This window comes from Cnephaeus nilssonii (assembly GCF_951640355.1).
Source record: "Cnephaeus nilssonii genome assembly, chromosome: 19".
NCBI classification, from domain to species: domain Eukaryota; kingdom Metazoa; phylum Chordata; class Mammalia; order Chiroptera; family Vespertilionidae; genus Cnephaeus; species Cnephaeus nilssonii.
The window spans coordinates 50,877,690-50,897,113 of NC_137090.1; the positions used below are offsets into that span (position 1 = coordinate 50,877,690).

General features: G+C 44.1%; 1 protein-coding gene across 2 annotated transcripts in view; it reads left to right on the top strand.

The window, feature by feature from the left end:
• The window catches only part of COPS3 (COP9 signalosome subunit 3), a 28,235-nt gene extending 10,150 nt beyond the window's left edge, over positions 1-18,085 (top strand). For both annotated transcript variants that reach the window (XM_079799078.1, XM_079799079.1), the window contains 7 exons: positions 77-256; positions 3,965-4,105; positions 6,289-6,462; positions 9,694-9,780; positions 16,115-16,228; positions 17,378-17,458; positions 17,809-18,085. In XM_079799078.1, coding sequence (XP_079655204.1) covers positions 77-256; positions 3,965-4,105; positions 6,289-6,462; positions 9,694-9,780; positions 16,115-16,228; positions 17,378-17,458; positions 17,809-17,862 — 831 coding nt within the window. In that variant the 3' untranslated portion in view covers positions 17,863-18,085. The remainder of the gene's footprint in view (positions 1-76; positions 257-3,964; positions 4,106-6,288; positions 6,463-9,693; positions 9,781-16,114; positions 16,229-17,377; positions 17,459-17,808) is intronic.
• The last annotated feature ends 1,339 nt before the right edge of the window (positions 18,086-19,424 follow it).

Consider the following 19,424-nt stretch of genomic DNA (forward strand, 5'->3'; position numbering starts at 1 on the left):
TGTGAATTTGCTGCTTCTGCTAAAGCTTGCCAGAGTACAATTAAAATGACAGTTTAATACAAATATTTTTTCACAGCTTTGTTTGCTAGCAAAATGCTTTAAGCCTGCCCTTCCATATCTTGACGTGGACATGATGGATATTTGTAAAGAGAATGGAGCCTACGATGCAAAGCACTTTCTATGTTATTATTATTATGGAGGCATGATCTATACTGGGCTGAAGAACTTCGAAAGAGCACTCTACTTTTATGAGCAGGTAATCTCATCTCTAAGTGGGTGTTTTGAGCTTGTGTGGTCAAAGACATGCCCGCCTGGAGCGGATTGATTTCGGGCTCTGAGTACCAGGTGGAGGTCCTGTCAAAGACCACTTCTCAGTGACCATGTGCACCAAGCATGTCAAACTCAAAGGCTAACACGGGCCAAATAAACAAGGCCGCAAAAAAACCCCAAAAGTTTCCATTTTCATAGGAACGTAGGTTTATTTCAATAAGAGACATGCTGAATACAAAGGGCTGAAATAAATGAGTCATCGTTAACATAAAATAATAGAACATTTTAATGAAAATTAATATCTTATCTTGAACGTTAACTTACCAGACACTGAATAACTGCACAAATTAATAAGCGTAATGCAAATAAACCTGTTTTTCTTGTTCTCTGAAAGCGAAATATTTCCTGTTGCGCACACCAAACAAGTCAATCCAAGACGAATGACGACGTGGCCATCGGCTGCTAAAATATGGGCTGCTGGTCTTAGTGGAGAGAAATGCTGCGCCTGTGCGTAAGGTGCATAAGGGAAATGAAGGCAACACGATTATAGTAACCAGTCATTAGCAAACGTAGTTCGTTAATAATTATGTATAACAGGATATTATAAAAATTAAGTTATGAAATTTTTATTAAAACGTTTCTTACATACCATTATATTGGCTGGGCTGCAAAAATATTCGTTGTGTGCCGCATGCGGCCTGCGGGCAGCGAGTTTGACATGCCTGGTGTCCACAGTGGTGATTTGCTCCTCAGTCGAAGGGCATTAGCTAGGAGGGAAGGGCACTGGTGGTGGGTCTGACCCGGCTGTGCCGCTGATGCCGTCTAACGGGTTCAGTTGTAGATGTCTCAGCCTTCGTAGCGTCCTTTGCATGGAGGTAAGAGTTTGAACTGAATGATCTTTGAAGTGTCTTGTTCTAAAGCCATATGTCGTGTTTTAAGTTTTATTGTAATAAGTAAAATATTGTCATGGTTGAAATTCAAAGGATATTAAGTATGCACAGTGGAAAATCCCCACTTCTTTGTCTGTGTCTGTAATAGCCACTGGAGTATGTAGTATGACACTCTGCAGCTTGGTGTAATAGTCGAGGTTTCCTTAGAGTCTGAAAGGGAGAATATAGTGCAGGGGGGCAGGAGTAGGTGTCCAGCTCTGAGTACATGAAACAGTTTATCCTTGTATTATTACTTATTAATTATTGTATTAATTTCCACATGAACGGTAAACATATTTTTGCCCTATCCTGTATTTTCTAATACTAGTGTTTTAAGATGTTTATCAGATGTCAGTTAGTTCTTATTTTATTCATAGCACATATTAAAATAAAGGATATTTAAACCTTCAAGGAGCTTACCACTGAGCTGAAATACTAGCAGGTAAATACGCACACATCTGTGACTGAGCATTGCCTCCGTGAGTGGGGGTTGACAAGTACCACCAAGAGAACCTAGGGAAGGGTCACCAGAGGTGCTGGTCGCGTTAAAGGACGTTTGTAGGCAGGTAACATCTTCAAGAGGACACAGTCCCAAATTTCAGTTCCGCCCAGCCTGTGTGGTCCAGTGGTTGAGGGTCGACCCATGAACCGGTCTCAGTTGGATGTCCAGTCAGGGCACGTGCCTGGGTTGCGGGCTTGTTCCCCAGTGTGGGGCTTGCTTGCAGGAGGCAGCCAGCTGATCGGTGATTCTCATCATTGATGTTTGTGTCTCTCCCTTCCTCTCTGAAATCAATAAAAATGTATATTTTTTAAAAATTCAATTCTTCAGAAAATTTTAAACACACTTCGTAGCCACTGAATGCATTATCATTGTACAGCCCCAGTATAATAAGTGATTAGATACTGATCTAGAAATATCAAGATGATAGGCAATGTACTTAGAAAAATAGTTCCATCAAACAGTTAAAATATTAAAAACAAACTTTTTATATTTATAGGTGGAAGCCTTTTACCTGAAAATATACTTATTCCCTGATTTACCCTAAGGACAAGTATTTAGTATTAGTCTACTCCATGCCACTGTGTGGTTTTTTTGTTGTTGTTGTTGTTAATCCTCACCCGAGGATATTTTTTTATTGATTTTTAGAGAGAGAGGAAGGGAGGGGGAGAAACATGGATAGAGAGACACATCCATTGGTTGCCTCCTGGGGCCAGGGATCCTTCAAGCCTGCAGCTAAAGTACATGCCCTTGACTGGAATCAACTCGAGACCCTTCAGTCTGCAGGCAGACGCTCTATCCACTGAGCCAAACCAACTAGGGCAAGCCACTGTGTTTTAATAATATGTATGCCATTATAGATGGTATTAGTAACTTAATTTCAGAAGGTGATACCGATTATATTACCACTTCAAAAAAATTCCAAAAGGACGTACATATTGGAAAAAATTCAGTATAGCATTGTATCAGGCAAAAAGTGAAGCATCTTCATTTCCTCATATTGCACCACAGACTGGCCCAGGTAGTGGACTGGTCCTCGATGGGTAGAACTGAGAGTTGATTCTGTTCTTTCACTGCAAGAGCAGGTTGCAGGGGGCCGTATTCTCGTGTGCTTAGGTGACTGTTTCTGTAGAATAATCTCAAAGAAGTGCCTCAGGCTCAGTGGGTTGAGTTTTGCTATGAAATATTGGGTTGATAGGGTGTGATCGTTTTCAGTTCTTCTTAACCTTCACAGATGCAGGTGAGAAAGCGAAAAGGCAGCCGCAGAACGGGAGAAATATTTGCAGATCATGTTTCTAAGGGACTTTCATCCAGAATATACAGAGACCTCTTAACAAATCAACAGCAAAATGAAAAATTTCTAAATGGGCAATGGACTTGCATAGACATTTCTCCAAAGTTATACAAATGACCAATAAGCACATGAAAAGATACTCATCAACATTAGTCATCAAGGAAATACAGATCAAAAGCACTCTGAGATACCAGTTCATACTTCCTAGGGTGCCTGCATTAAAAGATACCAGCAAGGATAAATGTTAGTGAGGTGTGGAGGGTTTGGAGCCCTCACAATTGCAGTGGAATTATAAGATGGTACAGTCACTTGGAAAAGGAATTGGGAGTGCCTCAAATGTTAGACTTAGAGTTACCATGTGACACAGCATACCCAAGAGAAATGAAGACAAATGTTCACACAAAAATGTGTGCTCAAATGTTCATAGCATCATGACTTACAGTGGCCAGAGGTAGAGACACCCCAAATGCCCACCAACTGAGGAGTGAACAAAATGTGAAACATCCGTGCAGTGGAATATTCTCCACCATGAAATGGAATAAGGTATCAGCAGCAGGGACGAACCTTCACAGCTGAGCCAGCACAAAAGGCCGCATATTTATGATGCCATTTATATGAAATGCCACATCAGGCAAAGCCATAGAAACATAAATAGAACAGTGATTGCCTGGGGCTGAGGGGAGGAGAGAAGGGGCGTTGCTGCAGGTGGATGTGGGGATCCTTTTGTGATGGGATGACAATGCTCTGAAATTGGTGGGAATAGTTACACAGCATGGTGCGTATACTAAAACCACTGAGTCGTATGCTCTTAAGAGGGAAAATGTTATGTATGTGAATTGTATCTCAATAAAGATAAAGCAGATAGGACATTGAATGTAAGTATTGTTTTCTAATTCAGGCAGTACCTATAGTTGATTGTCCTTTCCTGCTACCGTGTGCTGTCTTCACATTCAGTGTTCTTCTCTTGCTCAGGCTATCACTACCCCTGCCATGGCGGTCAGTCATATCATGTTGGAATCATATAAAAAGTATATTCTAGTTTCTTTGATATTACTTGGAAAAGTACAACAGCTACCAAAATATACATCTCAAATTGTGGGTAGATTCATTAAGGTGAGTTTTTAAAATAAAATTGCTTTCTTAAGTCCTTAAGGAAATGTAATGATACATAGTTGTATAATTTTATTTTATACTGATTTAATTCTCCCAACAACTTCAATTTAGCGGACATTTGTTAACTGTCTGCAGGGAGCCTGGGAGCAGCGGTTCTGGTAGAACCTCTAACATCACTCCTATTCATACACCTCTGATCACCGATTGGAGTAGAATGTTTCTCAGGAACCTGTTTTCAGACTTAGAGCTGTAGATGTTTGAGCTCCATTAAGGGTTGATTTTTTTTTCTTCATAATTTAGTGAAATGCTAGAAAAGCAGTGCTGATTGTATTGAGCTCTCAGTTGGCTCAGGTGCTGGGAGATCATGTGAAGACGACGGTTCTGCTCACGGAACTTGTGTGTTCCTTGAGAACCCCATCTTTGGGACCACATTAAAAATAAATTAATTCTTTAAAAAATATTTTGAAATACATGCTCATGATTTTAAAAAAATTTGAACAGCCCTGGCCGGTGTGTATCTATCTGGTTGACCATCAACCCATGAACCAGAAGGTTAGGGTTCAATTCCTGGTCAGGGCACATGCCCAGGTTGCAGGTTCCATCCCCAGTTGGGGGTGTGCAGGAGGCAATTGATCAGTGATTCTCTTTTCATCGATGTTTCTATCTCTTTTTCCCTTCTCTCTGAAATCAATAAAAACACATTTTTAAAAATGGAACAATTTAAAAGATGGTGAGATCACAATCTTTTTTATTTTTATTTTTTAACATAATCCTCACCCAAGGATATTTTTTCCATTGATTTCTAGAGAGAGTGGAACGAAGGGAGGAGAGGGAGAGAGAAAGAGAGATGAATATTGATGTGTGAGAGACACAGTGATTGGTTGCCTCCCACACGCGCCCCTACTGAGGCTGGGGAACCTGCCACCAAAGTACATGTCCTTGACTGGAATCGAACCCAGGACCCTGATCACTGAGCAAAACCGGCCAGGGCAGGTCACAATCATTTTAATAGCAATTTTACCCCGTTTGTCCCTGTACAAAAGTCAGATTTCAGGGTACCAGTTTGTATGTTGTTTTGATGAAGAGAGCCAGTGTTCTCCACCAGAGAGCCTGTCGTCGTTCTCAAGCTCTAGGCTGCCTGGTCACAGGCTGGAGGTTGGGAGCAAGGTGGGTGTGAGAGATCCCATGGAAGAATGAGGCAGGATAGGATTAGGGTTGCCATTCGCAGATCATTTTGGAGAACTCCCATGGTTCCTTTTGGTGGCTCTATTTTAGAAGGAATGCTTTGATTCTTTTAAATTTTATTTTAAATATGTTTTTATTGATTTCAGAGAGGAAGAGGGAGGGAGAAAGAGATAGAAACATCAGTGATGAGACAGAATCATTGATCGGCTGCCTCCTGCACACCCCCTACTGGGGTTTGAGCCCACAACCTGGGCATGTGCCTGACCGGGAATTGAACCGTGATCTCCTGGTTCATGGGTCGATGCTCAACCACTGAGCCTCACTGGCTGGGCAGGAATGCTTTTCTAAAGGGGCATGATTCTACAAGCATTAGTAGTTTATTTATGATGGTATCATAACTGGTTGAAAAGACCACAAACTTCAAAAGTAGAAATGTAGGTTTGAATCCAGTTTACGCCTGTGCTCATAACCACATTCTCTTGGACCTCTGCCCCAGTTTACAAGGATAATGTGTGTGAGGTAAAATACCTAAGGCAGTTCAGGCTCTTAGGTGCTCAGCCACCATCAGTTGTCTTGTTCCTGTCTTCCTTCTTATCAAAAGTGGCCGATTGTCCCATTGCTCCTGGGGAGGTGTATGTGTGTGCATGAAATGAGAGAGAGAGTGGAGAATAATGAAAATTCCACCTTCTTTCTTCCCAATAGAAAGAGGAGCCACTGATGGGGGAAGATGTGTGTGTCTTCACCAGATGCAGTGTAGTTGCACCTGCTGTGCAGTTATTTGTTCTGTGCCGCAAAGGTTTTTATAATAAATTACTCCATAGTGAAAATTTATCCTTGGTCTTCACTGAGCATTTGTTGGGTAGGTTATAATTTGTTAGGTAACAGTAAAGCGTATTAGATGCACTTGCTCAAAAAACAGTGCCATGTTTTGTTTTGCTTCCTGAATAAATTTTACTTCTCTAACATTTTAATCTGCTTTTTCCCCTTTAAACCTTTAGCCTCTTAGTAATGCATACCACGAGTTAGCACAAGTTTATTCAACCAATAACCCCTCAGAACTCCGAAACCTGGTGAATAAGCACAGCGAAACGTTTACTCGGGACAACAACATGGGGCTGGTGAAGCAGTGCTTGTCCTCTCTCTACAAGAAGAACATCCAAAGGCTCACCAAGGTGAGGACGTGGCCCGCGATGCCATTCCCGCCTCGCGGCCGCCGCCCTCTCCTCTTTCCCTTCTCCGAGCTGAGGAAGCAGCTGCAGGGTTACCGTGCAGCAGGATTGCCCACCCGGAGCTGCCACAGCTGAGAACTTGGTCTTGGGGGCGAGCGCAGGGTATCTGAGATGAGGAGCAGGTGAGGAGGAAGCCGGCGGCGCAGTGACTGCTCTGGGAGCAGAGGAAGCTAGCCTGAGGGGTAAACCGTTCCGTGGGCAGCGGGGGCTGCACGTCACAACACAACGCGGATGGGAGCCCTGTGAGCGGCCTGGGCCGCTCAGGCTGTGCTGAGCTGCTTGAACACAGCACTGGGACGCTGATGACCACTCAGGCCAGAGGTGAAGAAGCTGTGATGGTTTTTGTATGTAGAAAATTTTACAAGAAAAATGAAATCCCAGGTGAGCTAGGAAGGCATATACTACAAGGAATAGGAAACTAAGCGCAGCTTAAACAGAGTGTTGTTTTTCCTTTGGGGAAGTAGTCTGGTCAGACTGGTTCAGAACTGGTGAGAACGGTGCAGCTGTCTCTGTGTGTGCCCTCTGCCTATGTCCGCAGCAGGGTGATGGGCAGAGAAGCAGCGGAACGAGAGAGAATAGGGGTGTTTGTTGCTGGGAGGGCCAGGGCCCTGGGTGAAGGGGGGAACGGAGGAGGATTTGACAGTGAGGGCCCAGGGAGCTGGAGGAAAAGGAAGAGTAGGGCTGGTCGTGGAGGCGGCAGACCCCGCACGGAAAAGAGGAGGGGTGAGGAGTGCTCACCGGACAGGGAAGGAAACGCCTACGTACTAGAGAGTAGCTAGCGAACATGAGGGAGTCAGCAGAGAATTTGTAGAAAGTTAATTTGTAAGAGGAAATAAAGAATGTGAAAGCAACTAAAAAAAAAGATAAAAAGCAAATATAACTTGTCAGCCAGAGGAAAACCAACTTGACCCACAAAGAAGACCAGGATCTAAGGGACTCAGAATAACAAGCAGCCTAGTTCTCCCACAGCATTTCCTCCGGTCCAGGTGCCGACAGAGCCACTCGGAGTGATTCCTGCCTCACCATCAGGAGGTGGCCTTGAAGACCAGCACCCCATTGTGACTAGACTTAAGGTTTAAGGAAAAGAATCAAAATATTACCAAGGTTAAAAGACAGTGTATTTTTTAAAAATTCAATTGCAGAAAGTTAAATAAAAGTTAAATGAGGAATTAGATCTTAAGAAATCTAGTAAGTAGGTATCGCTGCAGAAACCATCAGTTAACTGTGTGAAGCAGTCAGCCACAGTCCAGCCCTGAGCAGTAAGCTGGTAGTTTATACTCTGGTTTGGATCAGGTCAATCAAGAACAGGAGTTTGACCAAATGAACAGGAAGAGCCTCAAGGTGGTCAGTCAGGGCCGGGGCTGTGGCTCAGTCTTGTATGTGCTGACTCATGGTTGGTTGGGTCCACTGGGCTGAAAAGCACTGCCTAGGGGACATAAGGAGGGACAGTGTGATTAAAGGATGTGTCTGGTCAGAAGGTTAAGTCTTCGATGGTGGCTGTTAAACGTTTTGGCATTACGTCCTTATGCCAGAAGAATAGAAGGGGGAAACATCGAAGGTTTTTCTACCCAGCATGTCTCTTTCTTATTCAAAAGTCAGAAAATAAAAGCTTTGTAAGAAGTCTCAACAGGTAGACTGTCAGTGACAGGAGCCATGTCCCATAGCAAGGCAACTGGGACAGGTTATCCCATGGAGGTTGAATCTACTCCATGTTAGCATTTTGATGGGCGTTTTTCTAGCCTCCTCTTCTCCGTCTTCTGTCTGTATGCCTGTGTAGGAACTCCCAGTTAAGTCTGATTGGGATCCTGTTCTTCATGCTGTTTTCTTCTCTGCTTTTTTTGTTCAATATGTCTTAACCCTCTTTCTTCCTTGGCAACATAAGCCTCTGTCACAGTACCTGTGTGAGTAACAATAGTCTATTGTACGGTGGATCGTAATTCATTCAACCAGTCCTTGACTGATGGGCATCCAGTGGCATTTTCTAGTTATAAGAACATTGATAGTTCTATGTATTTAGAAATGTTCACTTTTGAATTTTCCTTTGAGTTAAGCTACTATTGTACTTAAAATTAACAATTTTATTTTCTTAGGTGCTATTCTCCAAACTAAAGTATATGTCGATCTTTTTGGTCCAGAATTTTCAAGATCAGAGTTTTAACGTGTCCTGCTCTAAAAATGCCATTATTATAAATATTGCTGACTTTTCTTTGGGGGGGGTGTCTTTTATTTATTTATTTATTTATTTTAATGTATTTTTATTGAGTTCAGAGAGGAAGAGAAAGGGAGAGAGAGATAAAAACATCAATGATGAGAGTCATTGATCGGCTGCCTCCTGCACGCCACACAGTGGGGATCCAGCCTGCAGCCTGGGCATGTGCCCTTGACCGGGAATCGAACTGTGACCTCCTGGTTCATAGGTCGATGCCCAACCACTGAGCCAGGCCAGCCGGGCAGGAGCTCTTTTAATTTGTTCTTGAAAGAGATAGTTTCATCACGTCCCAAGCAGAGCAGTGATAAACACTGGTTTTCGAAGGATTCATATTTATTTCATCAGTAATAAGTTTATAATACAAAGTTCAAAAGATAGAGAAATGTCCCTCCAGGTCATATACTCCAGCCCCTCTTTTCCTTTACCCAGAGGCCACCCAGTGTAACCAGCTCCCGGGGCATCAGAGATTGTCTGTGCCCGCTCTCTCAGACCCATTGTCTCCCTTTCTTTTACACACGTTAGGGTGCACTGTTCTGCGTCCTCTTTTATATTTAACTGTACATATCTTGGATCCTTTTTTGATTCATAAAAAAGTCTCACTTCTTAGTTTTTGTTACAACTGCATTGTAGTGCATTTATATAACTGTGCTGTGCCGTACTTAACCAGTCCTCTGCTGATGGACCTGTAGGTGGCTCCAGTCTTTTGCTGTTGCAGACAGTGCTGCGGTGATAACCTTGCACGCATGTCATTTCAGACACAGGCTGCACTTCTAGAAGTCATTACTCTGGAAAAGTGGTGGCTAAAACCACTGGGCTCATCTGTCAAGTCATCTTCACAACAAAAGTCACTTTGTATAGTAATGGAAAGCACTTGTTCAGTGATTGAGTAGAACTCTATACACATTGAATAAAATTTATTTTCTCAGTAGTTCCTACCTGTGATTAATTCTGCTTCTGCATTTCAGACCTTTTTAACACTATCGTTACAAGATATGGCAAGTCGTGTGCAATTATCTGGACCACAGGAGGCAGAAAAATATGTCCTGCACATGGTAAGTGTGCTTTCATTGTTAAAACTTATTAGTGGATTTCTGTGTTTGTATAAGTAACAGGTGTTCATTATGGAAAATGTGAAAAAGGAAAAGGGGGTTGGGGAACATCCAAAGTCAACTTCTGTGGACATTTTGGTTTATTTCCTTAACGATCTATGGATTTCTCTAATCACAGTAATTATAATAATTATAGGGCCCTAACCAGTTTGGCTCAGTGGATAGAGCATCGACCTGCGGACTGAAGGGTCCCAGGTTCGATTCTGGTCCAGGGCTTGTACCTTGGTTGTGGGCACATCCCCAGTAAGGGTATGCAGGAGGCAGCTGATCGATGTTTCTAACTCTATCCCTCTCCCTTCCTCTCTGTAAAAAATCAATAAAATATATTTTAATAAAATAATTTATAGGTTGCATCCTGTTTGTGCTCATGTCAGTTTTTGTAAACATTTAAAACACTCATGAAAATTTTTTTTATTTCTTTATTGATTGATTTCAGAGAGGAAGAGAGAGGGAGAGAGAGAGAGAAACATCAATGATGAGAGAGAATCATTGATCGGCTGCCTCCTGCACGCCCCTTACCAAGCCCACAACCTGGGCATATGCCCTTGACCGGAATTGAACCTGGAATCCTTCAGTCCACAGGCCGATGCTCTACCCACTGAGACAAACAGGCTAGAGCATCATGAAATATTTATGATATACAAAGAGGCATAAAGCAGTGTTACTCAACATGCTGGTCCATGATAAGGTCATGAACTTGTGCCCATATGTAGGTCAGGGCATTGCTTCCATCACCGGCAGAGTCCTGCTCAGTGAGGCAGTGTGCTCAGTGACAGCACTGACCGCGGTCTCACTCGAGCCCCTTCTGTGCATAGAACAGTGTTGCTATAAAGGGTGCTAGAGCAGGCACCCCTGTGCTCAGCACCCAGCTTCAGAAACCAGATACTACCAGTATACCTGACACCCGTTTATCACTTCCAGGTGTATCTCCCCACTCCCCATATTTGGATAAGCGTCATTTAGTTGACTACATGGTAACCCACTAGGTTGATGTACTGTAATCTACTTACTGCTTAGTTACGTAGATACATGGCTCGACCAGAACAGACCTGTCCTGGCCCACGACAGCGGTCTGCAGGAAGCTAGCATCTGCATGTTCTGCTCTGACCTCCCCTGTGGCTCCGAAGCCCTGCCACATCAGGATTAGGAGTAACACAACTGTTTTCCATTGGGATAATGGAGTAGTTTATTCCCATAGTCCAATTTGCAAATGTTTTGAGGGTTTTTTTCCTATTCAGAACACACAGACATGCCAAACAAAACTTGTCTGACTTAACCAACCTGGGAGTGTCTGCTAAGGGCACCTGGCTAACCCTGTAGGGGTTAAAGGGAATGAGGAAGCTACAGAGCCTCCCAGGGGTCAGAAGAAACACCTGGGTGGTTATGACCCCAGCCAGGACACAGAAGTTAGCAAATGCTTTGAGGGGTCAGAGGAGGGGGGCGGGTTTTGAACACTGCATAACCAACCCAGACACAGCCTGTCAGGCCCTGGGTCCGCAGGGGGTGTTTTGTCTCCAGCGGGCATTTGGCAAGGTCTGAAGACATTTTTGGTTGTCCCTGCTAGGCTGTCCCTACTTGTATCTAGAGAGCAGAGGCCAAAGATGCTCTTTAACAGCTTAAATGCATAGGAGAGCCACACAGCAAAGCATTAGCTGGCCTCAAGTGTCAGTACTGCCGAGCTTGAAAAAGCCTGGCCTGGGTGTTAGGTCCATGAGGGCAGGATTTTGTTTAGAGCGGTTTGAAGTTCAAAACAAAATTGAGGGAAGGTACAGAGATTTCCCATTATCCCCTGTCCCCGCACAGCACAGCCTCCCTCATGGTCATCACCCCGAAGTGGTGCCGTGTTACAGCAGAGGAGCCCACATGGACACATCCTCACCGCCCAGAGTCCAGGGCTTACGGTGGGTTCGCTCTTGGGCATTCTGTGGGTTTGGACGATGGATAACGATATGTACCCATCATTGTGGTCTGACACAGTGGTTTCCCGCCCTACACGCCCTCTGTGCTCTGCCTGCTCATGTCCTCTTCTCCGCCCCGGCAGCCACTGACCTCGCTCCCACAGCGTGGCCGTCTCCCCTCGGCCTCTGGTTGGACTCGCACAGGAACAGCCTTCCACTGGCTGCTTCCCTCAGGGATCTGCAGCGAAGGTCCCTCCTGTCTCCTCGGGTTTGCAGTGCTGAGTAACATTCCATTGTCTGGATGTAGTAGTTGCTCACTCATCTCGGTTGCTTTCAAATATAAATAAAACTGCTATAAACATCCTTGTACAGGTTTTTGTGTGGGCATAAGTTTTTGACTCGCTTTATAAATACCAAAAAGGGTGATAGCTGGACCATATGGTAAGAGGGTCTAAAATGCCATCGCCATACCCAGGCCTCTAGGGTTTCTCCTGTGTCATCTTCCAGGAGTTTCCTGACTCTGCATTGACCTTTCGGTCTGTGGCCTGTAATGTTTGTGGAGGGTGTAGTCTGTGTCTAGATTCTTTGTCTGCGTGTGGATGGCAGATGAGCTCCCTTTGTAGAAAGGCTGACTGCTTGATGGTGTTGCCTGTGTCCTCTGTCAAAGACCCAGTGACTGTGTTTATGTGGATCTGTTTCTAGGCTCTCGATTCTGTCCCACTTACCTATTTGTCTTGATTACTGCAGCTTTATAATAAGTCAGGCAGTGTCTGTCTTCAGACTTCGCCCTCCTTAATAGTGTATGGCTTTTCTGTGTCCTTTTATCTCTCCACGTAAACTTAGAGTCAGTTTGTCAGTATCTGTAAAATAACTGGCTGCGATTTTGACTGAGATTGCATTGAATCTGTAGATCAAATTGGGAAGAACTGACATCTTGATAATATCGAATCTTTCTAGCCATGAACATGAAGTAGTTCTTAATTTATTTAGTTCTTTGATTTCCTTCATCAGAGTTTTGTAGTTTTCCTCAGATAGATCTTACAGATATTTTGTTGGATTTATTCCTAAGTATTTCATTTTGGGGGATAGGGATGCCCATGTAGATAGCATTGTTTTCAATTTCAGATTACACTTGCTCATTGCTGCTTTATTCAAAAGCACCTGCCTTGTGTTATAGTAGTTAACCTTGCGTCTTGCAGCCTTGCTATGCTAGTAATGGCAGGAGTTTTTTGTTGGTGGTGGTGATACTTTCAGATTTTCTGCATAGATGATCATGTCGTCTATGAGCAGACAGTTTGATTTCTTTTTCACAATCTCTGTGTCCTTTTTAGTCTTACTTTGTTAGCTAGCACTGCCGGTGCAGTGTTGCAGAGGAGTGGTGTGATGCCTTGTTACTGATCTTTGTGGGAATCTTCAAGTCTCTCACCAGGCGATACTAGCTCTAAGTTTTTTGTAGATATTTTTCATCAAGTTGAGGAAGTTCTCCTCTCTCCCTAGTTTACTGAGAGTTTTTATCATGAGTGGATATTGGATTTTATGAAATGCTTTTTCTGCATATGTTGATTTGACCATGATCTTTTTTTTTAGCCTGCTGACATGATGAGTTAACAGAAATGTTTAACCGGCCTTGCACATCAGGAATAAATCCCACTTGGTTTTGGTGTATAATTCTTTTCCATATTGTTGGATTTGCTTATATGTTGAGTATTTTTGTATCTATGTTCATGAGAGATAGTGAACATTGTAATATTTTTCTTGTAATATTGGTATGGCTGACTTTGGTATTAGGGTAATGCTGGCTTCATAGAATGGCCTGGGAAGTGTTTCCTCTGCCCCTGTCCTCTGAGAGAGATGGTAGACATTGGCCTGACTTCTCCCTTCCTTGTCTGGTGGGACTCAGCAGGGAACCTTTCTGGGACTGGTGCTTTAAAGAAAACATTTTATTGGCGTGTAACCCACATAGGGAAAAGGGCGACCAGCACCCAGATCATGAGCCAGAATACTACCAGAACCCCAGAAACAACTCTCAGGCCTGCTTCCATCCTGCTCTGGGCTAGAAAGGTTATTATTATCTTGACTTCTCACATCCTATTTTAGTTGTGTTTGTTTTGAGCTTTGTCTATAATAATAAAAGCGTAATATGTTAATTAGACCGGATGTCCTTCCGAATGACCTTCCAGGTGAAGCCGGGGCTGCAAGGGAAGCCGGTGCCGGCAGCCAGGAGAAAGGAAGGCCTACTCTTGCATGAATTTCATGCATCGGGCCTCTGTATAAAATAGAAAATGAAACATACAGTATATACTTTTTGGGATCTGGCTTTTGTGCTTAACATGAGATTCATACATGATGTTATATGTAGTTTTACTAGTAGTTCATTCATTTTCAGGGATCCACTGTGTGAGTATACTCTCCCATTCTAATTAGATGAACATGGTTATTACAGAAAGTGCTGCTGTGGTGAACCTAGGTTTGCATTTCAAATAATTGGATATATTCCTTCCACTTTTTAAAAAAGAGGCAGCTCTCTGATCACTTAGAGAATTAGGCATTCTATTTAATGTGTGTTGGGCTGGTTGCTGTATCACTAACAGTATCTGTCCTTTCCAAGGCTAGAAAGAAGTAGGCGGTGTAGGGAGCTCAGTAGCAGATGGACTCATTGTTGTCACCCTGTGGAGCAATTTTGTTAGGAATAACAATACCTGTTTGGGACTTTTATTGGCTTCATGCACAGGATTTGGCTATGATGATCAATCAAATAAATACCCAGTCATTGATGCAACTAAAGAACATAGACCTTGAAACCACCTTGGAATCAGCATTAGCAGAAAAGTTTTCTTGAAGGACCAGAAAATAATTTCTACTGGGTGAAACAAAACTGTGTTGGCATTTCAGTTTTAAAATGCAAGAGCAATGTAAATTATACATAATGAAGCTAATGTTTAAAGATGCAAGAGCAGCCTTGGCCAGTGTAGCTAATGGTTTGAGTTCCACCCAGACACTGAAGGGCCCTGGGTTCGATTCCCAGTCAAGGGCACATACCTGGGATGCAGTTTCCATCCCCAGCTCGGGGCATGTGTGGGAGGCAACCAGTCGCTCGGCTCTCTCACATCAATGTTTCTCTCTTTCGTTCTCTTCCCCTCCCTCCCTCTCTTCCACTCTCTCTAAAAATCAATGACATGCCCTAGCCAATTTGGCTTAGTGAGTAGAGCGTCAGCCTGCAAACTGAACGGTCCCAGGTTCGATTCCAGCCAAGGGCACATGCCCAGGTTGCAGCTTGATCCCCAGTAGGGGGCTTGCAGGAGACAGCCGATCAGTGGTTCTCTCTCATCATTGATGTTTGTATCTCTCTCTCCCTCTCCCTTCCTCTCTGAAATCAATAAAAATATATTAAAAAAATGAAAAGAACAATCAGTGGCAAAAATATTCTTGGGTGAAGATTAGCAAAAATAAATAAAGATGCAAGGGCAGTTTGAAAGCGTTATGCTAAGGGAAACAAGACACATATTGTATGATTCCAGTTATAGAAAGGTCCAGAATAGGCAATTCCATAGCGCAGAAAATAGGTTAGGGGCTGAGAGGATGGGAGAGCAGAGAGTAACTGCTCAATAGGTATGGGTTTCCTTTTGGGTGATGAAAATGTTTTGGAATTAGATAGAGGTGGTAGTTGCACAACACTGCATGTACTAAATACCACTAAATTATACACTTTAAAATGGTTAATGACTTTTACCTCACATGTAAAATTAAATACAAATGAAACAATGTAAAGGCATGGATTTTTATGAGTGTGTTAGTTTTGCACCCCCTAGCATCTATAATGGTGCCTAGAACATTCTCAGAATTCAATAAATACTTGTTGAAAAAACAGTTGTGCTTAAAATACACATATACATTTATGTATTTACTAGAGGCCCAGTGCACGAAATTCGTGCACTCAGTGGGGGGGGGCGTGTCCCTCAGCTTGACCTGTGCCCTCTTGCAGTCAGGGAGCCCTCGGGGAATGTCCGACTGACGGCTTAGGTCTGCTCCTCCTGGGGAGCGGGCCTAAGCCATTAGTCAGACATCCTTAGCGCTACCGCGGAGGCGGAAGAGGCTCCCACCACCACTGCTGTGCTTGCCAGCCATGAGCCTGACTCTGGCTGAGCGGCGCTCCCCCTGTAGAAGTGCACTGACCACCAGGGGGCAGCTCCTGTGTTGAGCATTTGCCCCCTGGTGGTCAGTGCACATCATAGCAACTGATCATTCCACTGTTTGGTCAATTTGCATATTAGCCTTTTATTATATAGGATAGCTTTCTGTGCTTTGCCCTGGTTATATTGAATCACTATAAATTCCCATAGTGTTCAGGTCTAAACTTCTTCCCTGATTTTTTTTTATAGATAGAAGATGGTGAAATTTTTGCAAGTATTAATCAGAAGGATGGTATGGTCAGTTTCCATGATAACCCTGAAAAATATAATAACCCAGCCATGCTCCATAACATCGATCAGGAGGTAAGCATGAGCATCCAGTTCTGATGTTGGGTTGGTGTTTGAGACACTGTCCCTTTGCTCAGGGTAATTTTAGTGTAAATGCAGGCAGTTCCCAGCGAGCCTCTAGGAGCACTTTAGTTCCTCGAAAGGGAATTACAAAAGGGGCTGCTTTGACTCCTCGGGGTCATTGGTTGTGAGTGAGTGGTGGGTTAGAGTGCCCATGGAGCGCACCAAAGCCTGCTTTGACTCCTTAGTCATCTGAAGGGTCTTACAATTAGTATGATTTTATCCACACTCAACTGGCACCTATGATGGAGTCTCGTTGCTGTGGCCAAATGTATTCAGAGTTCCAGGTCGGGTCAGAGAACATCTGTACAGGAGTGGGGCGGAGGGAGGAAGGCCACAGGGCAGCCACCCCTGCGCCTCAGGTCGTGCTGCTCTGAGTGCCACTGGTTCTGCAGACGAGTCGGGATTGCGTGGGTGGTCTGTGCTTCTCAACTCAGATTAAGGCAATGAATCGAACAAAGCCTTACATCTCAAAGCGTAAAAAGCAAACTTCTAGTTTTCAGGGTTTTCCCAAATTTGAATTGCAGATAAGGAACTGGGGAAGGACACTATGCATTGCTTGTTGCTTTTTTTTGTTTGTTTTTGGTAATTCATTTGATGGCAAATGTCACCTGACATGATTTATAGTCTTTATTTATTCTACTTAGTCTGAATGTTTTTAGGGTTCACTGCAAATGACAAGGTGTTTGATTAGGGGGTGCTTCCCTAGGTCCTACTCCTGGGACTGTATTAACTTTCTGAATTCAAAAATACGGACTCCAAAGCTCCAGTGGTTCCAGGTCAAGGGATTGGGAACCTGTAACCCCATGTTATTTGAATAGTCTATCTAGTACAGTAGTCGGCAAACTCATTAGTCAACAGAGCCAAATATCAACAGTACAACCATTGAAATTTCTTTTGAGAGCCAAATTTTTTAAACTTAGACTTCTTCTAACGCCACTTCTTCAAAATAGACTCGCCCAGGCCGTGGTATTTTGTGGAAGAGCCACACTCAAGGGGCCAAAGAGCCGCATGTGGCTCGCGAACCGCAGTTTGCCGACCACGGGTCTAGGTTCAAATCGACCTACACCTGGACTCTAACCACCTTCAACCTGTCACCCACAGATGCTGAAGTGCATAGAGCTGGATGAGCGGCTGAAGGCGATGGACCAGGAGATCACAGTGAACCCCCAGTTCGTGCAGAAGGTACTTGAGTAGGGTTCCCCTCATTAACTAGAAGGGGGCTGGATGGAGAAGGAGGGGTTGTTCTCACATGAGGACTGTGAGCTCAATTTCAGGCTAAATGTTTAGCTGCTGGGAGTTCTCGAAAACCTTTATTACAGTCCACAGAGAGACTGTGGAGAGCATTTCACACTATAGACTGCTCAGGGGATGCAGAGGGTGGCCCCTGGACCGGATTCCTCTCCGTGCACACGAGGGTAATATTGTGCACAAAGAAACGGGGGCTGTCCTCTGGGAGGCCCCAGGTGCTTGGTGGGGCAGGTGGGAACTTGACAAGGGCCAGCGTAAATGCACTGCTTCCCTCTTCCTTACAGAGCATGGGGTCACAAGAAGATGATTCTGGAAACAAGCCGTCCAGCTATTCTTGAAGCAAACGGCCATCCTGATGTAAACAAGAGGAGCTATCACCGTGGCCAGTAGCAGCTATTAGAAGGGCAGCAGGGAGGACATGGAGAAATTACATTTTGTTTGACTTCTTCAGCCCTATGTGCTTTCAGAAAACCATTCTCTCTGCAAAGGGGAAAAAAATCAAACTTTCAAGTCTGTTGTGGATTTATTTATCCTCAGATTAATGTTGTCATTGCATTAAATCTACCCTTTTGTTTTAAATTATTTGAACATTGATGTGTCTTTTGTATCACTTTTCATCTGAAAAGTTTTTGAAAACATTCATTTCAAACAGAAATCTATTTTAGAAACTTTTGGAAGATTTTGATCTAAAGTTGGTAGGTATCAATTGCTTTTTTTTAAAAAGGCATGAGAGGCCATAAGACAGAAGCTAGTATTTTATAATTAAAATGAACACGCATTTCCGTAACATGCGGCTTGTGAGTTAGAGGTGCTGTGGCGTGCTGCTAACCTCTGGTGCACGCGCTCCTGAGAGGCTTTCCTGCGGCAGGTGCCAGGCTGCCCTCTTCCTCGGAGCCTCTCCAGCCACACCGGCAGCTGCGTCCTCACGGGTCAGGCCGCTCCTCCCGAGAGCTCGAGGCCCTGACGGTTCGCTGATAGCAGGGAATGGGGTGGAGCCTTTGAGAAGGGGGATCAGATTAAACTAGAATTTGATCCTTAAAAAAAGTTTCTCTCTCACTAGCAACATCCACTTTCTTAAATGTATCAACTTGTGTAGTCAGCCACTTCTTTTCGTTGTTTATAAAAAGAAACTGGAACCTCATGAGTCCCGTAAAAAGTGCCCCTAACAGAGGCTGAGGGGTCTTGTGGTCGGTTACGGTAACTGTGTGAGCCAGTGCCGCTGTGTCCGAGGAAACATGACGGGAGTGGAGGCTGGGCTTGACCCTTATCTAAACTCCTAACCCCTTCCCCTTTTCACCCATCCTCCCATCTGGCAGCCATCAGAATGTTCTCTGTATCCATGACTGTTTTGTTGGTGCATTTATTGGGGTTACAGTGGTTAATAAAATTATATAGGCTTCAGGTGTACGTCTTTATGTACATCTGCAATTCCAGTTGGGTCCTGGGAGGAGGTGAGTGTAGCTTCTACCTCCTCCGCCACCATCCTGGATTCTCTGACGTACTTCCCTAGTGTAATACCCTCTGGGTCCATCCATGTTGCCGATGGCAAGGTGGTTTTTATGGCTGAGTAGTAAGTATTCCATTCATCCATCAGCTGACACTTAGGCTGCTTCCATATCTCAGCTATCCTATCTAATAAAAGTAATATGCAAATTGACCATCACTCCAACACACAAGATGGCTGCCCCCATGTGGACACAAGATGGCCAGCAGGGGAGAGCAGTTGGGAAGGACCAGGTCTGTAAGGGAGGGCAGTTGTGGGTGATCAGGCCAGCAGGGGAGGGCAGTTAGGGGTGACCAGGCCTGCAGGGGAGGGCAGTTAGGGGCAATTAGGCTGGCAGGGGAGCAGTTAGGCATCAATCGGGCTATCAGGGGAGTGGTTAGGGGGTGATCAGGCTGG